The sequence below is a fragment of the Peromyscus leucopus genome, chromosome 12 (assembly GCF_004664715.2).
Source record: "Peromyscus leucopus breed LL Stock chromosome 12, UCI_PerLeu_2.1, whole genome shotgun sequence".
In the NCBI taxonomy this organism is placed as follows: Eukaryota; Metazoa; Chordata; class Mammalia; order Rodentia; family Cricetidae; genus Peromyscus; species Peromyscus leucopus.
The window spans coordinates 79,974,771-79,984,911 of NC_051073.1; the positions used below are offsets into that span (position 1 = coordinate 79,974,771).

The 10,141-nt window shown below is 53.4% G+C and overlaps 1 protein-coding gene across 1 annotated transcript; it reads right to left on the reverse strand.

Annotated features, from left to right (window-relative positions):
• Positions 1-1,388: 1,388 nt before the first annotated feature.
• On the reverse strand, positions 1,389-6,858 carry LOC114710548 (RIMS-binding protein 3-like). Its single transcript, XM_028894712.2, has one exon. It carries the CDS (start codon positions 6,659-6,661, stop codon positions 1,784-1,786), a length of 4,878 nt encoding a protein of 1,625 aa, XP_028750545.1. The 5' UTR covers positions 6,662-6,858; the 3' UTR covers positions 1,389-1,783.
• Between the last annotated feature and the right edge of the window lie 3,283 nt (positions 6,859-10,141).

Sequence of the window (10,141 nt, forward strand, 5' to 3'; positions counted from 1 at the left end):
AGAGAGCTCTCTCCTTCCACAATGTCGGTTTGGGACTGAATCCAAATGTGTAGGGTTGGCTGCAGGTGCCTTTACATACTGAACCATGGACCCCAGCCTAACAATTTTAAAAAACTTGTGAGGCCTATAAGATGGCTCAGCAGGTAATGGCGCTTGCTACCAAGCCTAAAATCCTTAATTGCATCACTGGCACCCACATGGTGGAAGGAGAGAACTCATTTCCACAAGTTGTCCTCTGAGTTCCACACACACACACACAGATACACTGATAAAAACAGTGAACAGTGTTGTTCACAGCTGCGACTGGAGTCAGAGAAAAGGCCTGCCTGCTCTCCAGGGTGGGAGGTTAAGTCCAGCAAGCCGAGCAGGTCTCAGGGCCCCGATGAGCCACAGAGCCAGCCTGAGACCGTTCCTCCTGGGTCATAGAGACTGAAAGGACAATGGCCCTCAGGCCGTGGGGACTCGGGTGGATTTCCTCTCTACAATCTCAGCTCTCAGATGGTGAAGGAGTGTGTGGCTGTACACCGTGGCTTTCCGAGGAGTTTGTATGTTCTTTGAGGGGTCTCTGTATTGCCCTGTTCTTCTTCCCACTTTCAGACAGCAGTCTGCAAGTGAAGATTAACCTCCTCCAAGTGGAACAAAGATGGCTCACTATTTTTGCCTCAGGGGCTTCCAGTCATTTCTGGCTACACTAGGGAAGGCAGAGTTCTTTCCCTGACAACACTGTTGGATCTAAAGGAAGAAGGATAAAGACTGCTCTCCGTGTTCACTGGCCTGGAGAGCCCCAAAAGCCCATGGGAGGAGGTGTGTGATTCCAGACATGAACCAGTTTTCTTTGAATCCCCATAGATCTTTCTGCAAGGTTTGGCATGAAATACTTTCCAAGCGAATCTCTTACAAAGCATCATGGGGGCACCATCAGTAAGGAACACTGACTCCACCTCACAGCACAGAGCCCCAGTCCAGGGACTTCTCAGCTACGTCTCTTTGAGTTCTCTTTAGCTGGAACAGCCTGCCCTGAGTAAGGCTCACCCTAGGGCAAGGATGTGCCTTCCCTTTCAGGAAAATGCTTCTGCTGCCACTTCACACCCACTGGGCAAAAGGGAGCAGAGAGGAGGTAACATATGCTCTTGTTCCCTGGGTCATGATGCTTTAACCTCCCAAGTGCTCTCTTTTTCTATGAACTTTTTAAAATTTTATTTCATGAGCACTCATATGTTTTGTGTGAATGTATGTAACTGGAGTTACAGGCAGTTATAAGCTGCCATGTGGGTGCTAGGACTCTAACCTGGTTCCTCTGGAAGAGTAGCCAGTGCTCTTCATCGCTGAGCCACCTCTCCAGCCTTTCATGAACATTTTAATGAGGGTTGAACATAAGATAGGAAAAATAGTATACTGATTGCTTCTTTATTTTAAGATGCAACTTTTTTGAGACTTTCATACAAGGCAATGGATGGATAATGTTAACCTGCTAAAGAAAACATACTGACCACAGAAAAAGGCAGTTCTAATACCTATCATGGTTATTCATGTCTGAAATAGCCTATCAAACTCTCCGGGCTTGGCTGGTTTAGTTTTCTTTTGGAAATAACTCAGATTAAGTCCTGCCTCTGTTGGACACTAGGATATCTGAGGACTGTTCTCACTTTCTGGTGATGTTGCCGGGAGCCAGTGTTGCTTAAGGAGACTGGTGAGGAGGGTGTTGTGTGAAAGTATGCGTGCTTGCTTCTCTTTCCAAGGGGTGTGGGCAGCCAGAGGCTACCACCCTACAGAGGAGTCGTGCTTACTCTCCATGGACAGGCAGGTCATCCAGCAGGTGGGCTGGGACCAGGCCTCTGTGTCCACAATACTCACCATAGTAGAACCCCTTATGGTCCACAGGCCCATAAACTGTGACCACATCACCAGTCCTCAGCACCAGCTTGCCCTTTGCCCGGACCCCTGCTCTGCCATCCCTGGGGTCATAGTCCAGAGCTGCCACCATTGTCTTTGGGGTCCACAGAGTGGGTGTTCTGGAGTCCCCTTGAGGCGCGAAAGATCCCTGGAAGTTGGTTAGCCGCTCCAAGCCTTCATGCTGAGCCTCGGAATGCAGATGCCCTTGTGGTGGAAACTGCCGCCTCCCCCCAGTCTGCTCAGTGCCCACCTCTACCTCAGCTACCAGGTGCCCAGGGACTTTGCCCACTTGTCCATTGCACTCTCCACGGTAGAAGCCATGGGGATCCCGTGAGCCCCACACTCTCAGCAACTGCCCTTTCCGGAATACCAGCTCCTCCTCTGCGGCCTTGGCATTGACAGACATCACCAGGGGGCTGTGATCAAAGAGGGCCATAAAGACCCTGACTGAGCTGTTAGCTTCTGTCCCCAGCTGCTCAGGGCCACCACTTGCCATCTTAATGACTTTGCTGGTTGGCACTGGGCACAGCACTGAGGTAGGCTCCTCAAACTGGCACTCTCTCTCGCCTCCTGGAGTCTCCGGTCTTTGTCCACTTTGGACCTTGTTCTTTCTTTGTCCTAGCTTCTCTGTGCACCGAGAACTTAAACACAGAGCCTCCTTCTCCTCCAAAACATGATGGAGGTCAGCTGCCAGGCACAGGATGGAGCCTGGCTGGTGAGGGGGCAGCATCGGGGCATACTGCTTTTGAAGAAGGGCTTTCTCAAGGTCAGGCTTCTCTGAACACGCTACTTCCCTGGGCCCAATCTCCGGGGAGAGATGGATGAATCCTGGGGCGGGTCTTCCACTGATGCACAAGTGCAGGGAACAGTTTTCTTCCACCCCAGACTGGCCAAAGATCAGAGGTGGCTTGTGGTTCTGGGACCTCTCCTGAGAAGATGGGCCCTTTTCATAGTCCTTCCAGGCTTCTGTAGGTACCTGGACTTGCTTGTCTGCCCCGTCTGAGCTCAGGTCGGATACTGGTGAATGCTTCCTTGGGGGTTCCTCAGGGAATGCTTCTAGAAACTTAGCCTGAGGCTCCTCACAGCTTCCAGGGTTATGGGGGCCGGGCTTGGTAGCCAGAGAAGCTTGTACCAGCTTCTGTTGACCAACAGGGAAAACAACTCTACAGGCAGAAGGGTCACCATCTGTGAGGCTAAAGGGAGGTGTCTCCAGGAATGGGTAACAAGAGAAACAGTCCTCGGGGATCTGAGCAGGTACAGAATCCAGAGACTCACCATAGAGTGACATGGTCCTCACAGAAACCTTCTGGCATGCTAGGGGAACATGAAGCTGGGAAAATTCTAGCAAGGTGTTTCCAGCAGTGGCATCAGCAACTTCTGTCACCTTGAACCCATCCACATACACAGCATAGCCAGTGACCTGTACTCCATTGGAGGACCCAGCTGAGTCAATAGTCACCGGGAGCCAGCTGACCACCAGGACACCTGGCGAGGCATGGTGCTCCACCAGCACATCCAGAGGAGGGTCAGGGGGTCCTGCTAAAGGTGTATCAAAAGTTACAGTGGAGGACATTGTTTCCCAGAGCACCTGCAGCAGGTCCCTAGGGAGCTGCACCCCCACCCTCACCCGGTACCGGGTGCCAGGATGTAGGCCTTGGAAGGTGTAGCAGCTCACACCTGAGGGAGTTAGGGTATGCTCTTCATCTTCCAGGTACACCACATGGGGGTATGTATTGCTGCCAGAGGCCCACGTAATCGTGGCAGAGTTAGCGGTGACATTCTGTAGCCGTAATTGCATGGGGGCCAGACAGAACACTCCTTTAGCCTCCAGAAGGGGTCTGGAGAAACTCTGCTCATCCATGCTTGGTTTCAAGTCCAGCCAGCAGGCTTCTGTCTTGGTTTCCAAAATCTTTACTGCCATATCTGTCTCAGAGTCTGCCCTTCCCACCTGGCATAGGCCTCTCTCCAGTGATCCCTGAACTTCCCCAAGTAATAAGGTGCCTTTCTTCAAGGCTTTGCTATGCTCAGCTGGCAGTGCAGTGGGACCAAGTTCGGGGGATTTGGGGAGTAGGTGGTTCAGGACAGGGCTTCCTGAAATCTGTTCCACTAAGTTGGAGGGCACTAGCCCTCGCTGCCCATTCACAAGCTCCCCTTCATAGAAGCCATCCTCATTCATGTCCCCAAAGACATATACATAATCTCCGGCTGTGAGGGGTAGCTCGCCTTGAGAATGCTCACTAGGCCCTTCAAACGGATTGTTGCTATACCTAGCCAAGAAGATCTTGAGCTTGGGAGTGGTGGGAGGCTCAGTGCTCCTCGCTTCCAGGGGAGTGGACACACTGTCGGGTTCTAAATCATCCACTTCACTTGCTGTGTCCATGTCCAGAGAAAGGCAAGATGGCACTGTAGCCCACATGGACTCGACCTCGGAGGAGGAGTTTGAGTGTGAACTGGTTTTCTTGGCTTGGGGCCTGGAGTCCAGAGGCTGACTGGTAGGAATCTTGTCTGACACTTGGAGGACACCAGCTGGTTCCCCAAGGGTAACTGAGTTCTCCTGCTGGGAGAGACAAACGGGGGGTTGTATGTCCCTGGTAGGCAGTGACAATTCATGTTCTTCAGACTTTGGCTTGAACTTGGACCTCCTGCTACTCCTGGCTTGGGACTCTGAAGCTTGGGTGGTCTCCAGTGTCTCCGGGGGGTGGCCAGGCTGACACTGCAACCCCTGCATCTCTTTCCCGGAAGCCTGGAGGTCACTCGGGTCTTTATTTTGGTAGTGCTGCAGCTGCCACCACCTGTCTTGCACATATCCCGCTTGTTGCAGCAGCTGCTCAGCCAGCAGGCCATTGGCTTCGAGTTCCTGCCTCAGCCTCGCGTGGCTTTGCTGCCGGGGAACACTGCTGTTCTCCTGTGCCATCTTCTTCACCCAGGTGGCCAGAGCCTGCAGCCTCATGTTCTCCTCTGACAGCCTGGCGCCCTTGTGCAGCGCAGCCTGCAGTTGTGCCTCTGTCTCCTCGTAGCGCCGCTCTGCGGCGGCTGCCTGGGCGCTCAGCTTCTCGCATTCCCGCCGCTGTGCACCCAGCTGCTGCTCCAGAGCCTGCACCTGGTGTCGTGCTGTCTCGGAGGGTGAGCCGAGGCTGCCTGCGTCCGCCCGGGCGCCGCCGGCTTTACTCTGATGTAGAGTCAACTGTCTTTGCAGACGCAGCACTTCCCGCTGAGACTCACGCTGCAGTCGGTCCAAGTCATTGATGTTGCACCATTGCGCGCAGGTGGCGCCCTCTCCAGGAAGCGAGAAGCTGCCGAGGTCCGCGGCGATGAGCGCCAGCAGCAGGTGGCACTCCCGCCTCAGTGCTTCGATCTGCAGGTCCTTGGCTTGCAGCACGCCAGCCTGTTCTGACAGGTCCTGAGCGCGATGTCGGGCAAACACTTGACCCAGGTCCTCGAGGCTCTCACCAGGTACAGGAGCGCTCACCGCCCGAAGGTTGGTCTCCTGCAGCTTGCGGGCCCTGTCTTCAAGGCGCTGAGCGAGGTCGGTCAGCTCTGCGTGCTTCACCTTGAACCACTTCACTTTTTCATCGGCCTCATCGGAGAAGCCCGCGCGCCGCAGCTGCAAGTTCTCTTCGCGCAGGCCACAGCAGCGGCGAATCAGCACCTGCAATGCCTCGCGCAGGTCACAGCATCGGCGAACCAGCACCTGCAATGCCTCGGCCAGCTCTGAGTTCTGCCTCACCAGTTCGTTGTAGTCCTGACTGGGCTTGTTCTCAGGTCTTTCTTCCTGCAGGTCAGTAGGTTTTCTATGTATTGATGGTAGCTGGGGCGGCGGATGGGGACTGGAGGTGTCTGAGATGGGGGCGCTGGTCGAAGAGGTTCCTATCTCGGACTCAGAAGCCCGGGGACAACTCAGTGTGCTGTCGAGTGAGCAGGAATGTGCTGTTGCTAAGTATTCGAGGGAGCTGGCGCGTGTGGGCAGCAGGTCGTTTGGAGAGCTAACTCTGATGCTACTGCTCAGGCTTTCGAGAGATCCGAGTCGACGAGCAGGCTTTGGGGTGCCACGAGTGTTGCTCTGGGCTTCTAGGGGTGGCTCTTCCAAGGAATGCGCCGCTTGGGGGTCCGTGGGTTCCCGCAAAGCGGGCTGCCAGCGGAAGTGATCTACTATGTATTTACAAAAGAGCTGGCGCTCCGCGTCCAGCGCCGCCTGCAGGTGGCGGATGCGCGCGGCTTGCTCGCCGTCCGTCTCCCAGCGCAGCAGCGCCAGCACTTCCTGCAGGCGACAGTGGCATTGAGCCGCGGAGGCTTCAGGCGCCCCAGAGCGTCCGCAGTAACCGCGGTTCACTAGCTCCTGGGCCAGTTGGCGCTGAAGCTCCCGAGCCTGGCGCACTATAACATCGCGCTCCTGGTGCAGCAGCTGCTGCAGCTGCCGAAGCTCTGCCTCCTTCCAGCGCAGCAGCTGCCGGATCTCGGCCTCACGCTCGCGCTGCACCTCCTCCTGCAGCTGCCGCAGCTCCCGGAGGCGTCGAGCCTCCCACTTGGAGCGCAGATGGTCAGCCAGCTGCTGCCGCTCCTGCTCGGCGGACTCCCGCAGCTGGCGCGACTGGGTTGCGAAACGCCGCCGTTCTGCCCGGCCGCGCGCGCGCTCGGCCTCCAGCTCTGCCCGCAGTTTTTCTAACTCTCGCCTCTGCTCCTCCAGCACTGCTGCCGCTGGGCCGGGGCTGCCTGGCTTCTTGGGCGACGCGCGGCCACCACCCAAGGGGGTGGGTGAATCCTTTGTCATTGTGGCCGCAGCTGGGCAAGAAGCCAGAGCTAGCTTGGTAGGCCAGTTAGCCAACGGCCGCCGCCCCCGGCCGCTGCCAACCGCCCCGCGCGCCCCTTCCGGCGGCCCTAGGGACCCTCTGCGTGCCCCTTCCGCCTTGGGGGTGGTGGTCTCTCTTACAACCTGCCTCCTCTCCCTAGGCAGGGCGCGACTCCTGAGACCCCTTTCAAACTGGCCTCTGAACTTCCCGGGATACTTTGGGCATATTTTTGAGTTCATCTGCTCCATGGCTTTTGTGACGCATTCTACTCTCTGTTGGACACTGTGCAATCCCAATGAGGTTACCCACAGTGGCTGTAACATCTCTGTGCCTACTCTTCCAAGGACCCCGGCTTGCTAAGTGTTTTCCTACATCAACTGAAACTTTTATGTAATTTTACAAATTTTAGTCACTGTGCTTGGGTTTAGTGTCACCTGGGGCACCTATCTTTTCAAGGCCAGTTACTTGGGAACGGTACCTGCATACCAGTGAAGTATTCTATTACTGAGTTACAGCCTCAGCCCTTTGATGGCCTCTAACTTCTCATTTGCTTGTTCCTACCGCTCAAGAGTCAGAATTACGGGTGCATGGTGCTATCACCACTGGCTTCCTGTTTTTGTTTTTCTGAGACAGGGTTTCTTTGTGTAGTCCTGACTGTCCTAGAACTAGCTCTGTAGACCAGGCTGGCCTTGAACTCAGAGATCTCCCTGCCTCTGCTTCCCAAGTCCTGGGATTAAAGGCCTGCGCCAGCACTGCCTGGCACCACTGGCTTCTTGATTCACCTTTACCGTCATCCAGTAAGGATGAACTTTCCATGCCACACAGCTGGGAAGTAGCTAAGTGGAGATTCAACCCTCAAAATTCTACCCCCAAAGTCCATGAGTATCCTCTCTCTAATTGCTCCATCTCAGGGTCATTTGTGAGGACTCCCCCCCCCCCCAGTATTTTAGCCAGGCCATTTACAACTCTGTCTAATTGCTCCATCTCAGGGTCACTTGTGAGGACTCCCCCTACCCCCCAGTGTTTTAGCCAGGCCGTTTATAGTTCTGTCTCAGCCTCACTTGCTATTTGCACTGAATTTATTTATTTATTTATTTATTTATTTATTTATTTATTTATTTATATTTATTTTTTGGGGGACAGGGTTTCTCTGTGTAGCTTTGGAGCCTTTCCTGGAACTCACTCTGTAGCCCAGGCTGGCCTCACAGAGATCTGCCTGCCTCTGCCTCCCGAGTGCTGCGATTAAAGGTGTATGCCACCACCGCCCAGCTTTTACACTGAATTTTTAAAGTTTTCCTTACGATTTTTTAAAAAATTTTATGTGCAGTGATGTTTTGCCTACATGTCTGTGTGAGGGTGTTGAATCCCCTAAACTGGAGTTAGAGGTAGTTGTGGGTGGACCTGGGGGGTGGGTTGGGAATTGAGCTGTGGTCCTCTGGAAGAGCAGCCAGTGCTTTTAACCACTAAGACATCTCTGCAACCCCTGCACTGAATTTTTAGATTAACCAGCAAAGTGATGGAAGCTCAAAGCCTTAAGTCTTTTTTCAGCCTGTGTCCTGTCTTGGGCATATATCTGAGGACTTTTGTTTGTTCCTATGTTATTATTTTGTTTTTTTGTCCGTTGGTTTTGGAACATGGACTCTCTACATAGCCCTGGCTGTCCTGGAACTCACTAGGTAGACCAGACTGGCCTCCAACTCACAGAGATCTGCCTGCCTCCACCTCTTGAGTGCTGGGATTGCAGGAGTTGACCACCACATCTTATATCTGAGCCTTTTTGAATCAGAAAGGTGGCAATGACTGAGCCTTGACTGCACCCAGAACCTCAAGCATGCTAGACAAATGCTATACCACTGAGATGCATGTACTCAGCCTCTGTGTGTGTGTGTGTTTGTATGTGTGTGTGTTTGTATGTGTGTGTGTGTGTTTGTATGTGTGTGTGTTTATATGTGTGTGTCTGTGTGTGTGTTTGTATGTGTGTGTCTGTCTCTGTGTGTGTGTCTCTGTGTGTGTGTGTTTGTGTTTTGGAGACAGGGTCATGCTATGTCCTGGCTGGCTTGGAAGTTGTTATGTAGACCAGGCTATGTAGACCAGGCTGGCCTCAAACTCACAGAGATCAGCCTACCTCTGCCTTTCAAGTGCTGAGATTAAGGGTGTGTACCTGCCACCATACCCAGCTCATTATTATTATTTAAAAAAAAAATTTGAGACAGGTTTTCTCTGTGTATCCCTGGCTTTCCTGGAACTATGTAACCAGACTGGGCCTCCACTCACAGAGATTTGCCTGCCTCTGCCTCCTGAGTGCTGGGAGTAAAGGCGTGTGCCCCCACCTCCTGGCTCCCTTTAAAATCTTACTTGGAGCCAGGATCTTATTAAACTGCTCAGGCTGGCTTTGCACTTCTCTTCCTGCCTCAGCCTAGCTACCAAGTAGTTAACACTACAGGAGTGTGCCGCCACACCTGGCTCAAACCCTGTTCTTGTCCTCTCACCTGCTGCTCACTTTTTTCTGTCCTTTGGTATTAGTTTGGTAGCTCCCTACTCCAGGACGCCATTCTGGTCTCCAGTCTGGGCTTGGAGTCCCCACGACACTACAGCCCTTTGGTGACCCTGGTCACTCTGCTTGCTGCCGCCTCTCCTTTGAGGAATGGGTATGTCTAATATACCTTTGTGTCTCTGCCCAGAGTGGATGCAGAGGAGGTAAATGCAGTGCCTTTCCCATACAAGCCGAATAAAGACCTAGGACCAGACAGGCAGGAAGGACAGATGGTGCTGTCCGACTTCGTCTTCTGGCCTGCTTAGCTCCAACACTTGGATACCACCTGTCAGCAGGGCCTGGAGCTTCGGGTGTACACTGGCCATCAGGGGGCTGGGCAGAGGCCTCAAGTTGGGCAAGGAGTGAAGGCCAGTCTTCAGCCAGGTTGTTGGCAAGGTCCATTCCCCAAAGGAGATACAGCAGACTCTCCTCCTCCCCCCAAAGAGAAACAAGACCCCCGTCCCCACGCACACACAAAAAATCACCCATGTAGCTTTCTTCTGGCTACTTTTGTGGCTCATGAACTCTCCTTCAGTCTGGTTCCTTCCTTTTCTCTAGGCCTTGGCACTAAGTGGCTTACAAGGAACACACCAACACCTGGCATTCTGTATTCATACATTCCATCAGAAACTCCTTATGGTGCCTGCCTAGCCTAGGAAGCACTGGGCCCTACAACTAAGGTGTGTGTGTACTCAGCACCTGACCTTCTGATTGCTATTCTTATTTTCCAAACCAGAATCCCTGAGCCTATAGAAAATACCTGTGGGAAACAAGAACATGAGAATTATTGTTCAGGATAGTCATTTCCCGAGCTGAAGCAGATGTGGTGTGAGGGAGGCAAGTGAAAAGTAGGATCATGGCCTTAGCCTTGACTTTGTCAAGGATCGTCTTTATGGAGCCCTTACAGGATACTGCTTTACAGAGGATC

Excerpts from the sequence above, each read along its gene's own strand:
- LOC114710548 (XM_028894712.2), bottom strand. The coding sequence starts at position 6,661 with ATGACAAAGGATTCACCCACCCCCTTGGGTGGTGGCCGCGCGTCGCCC.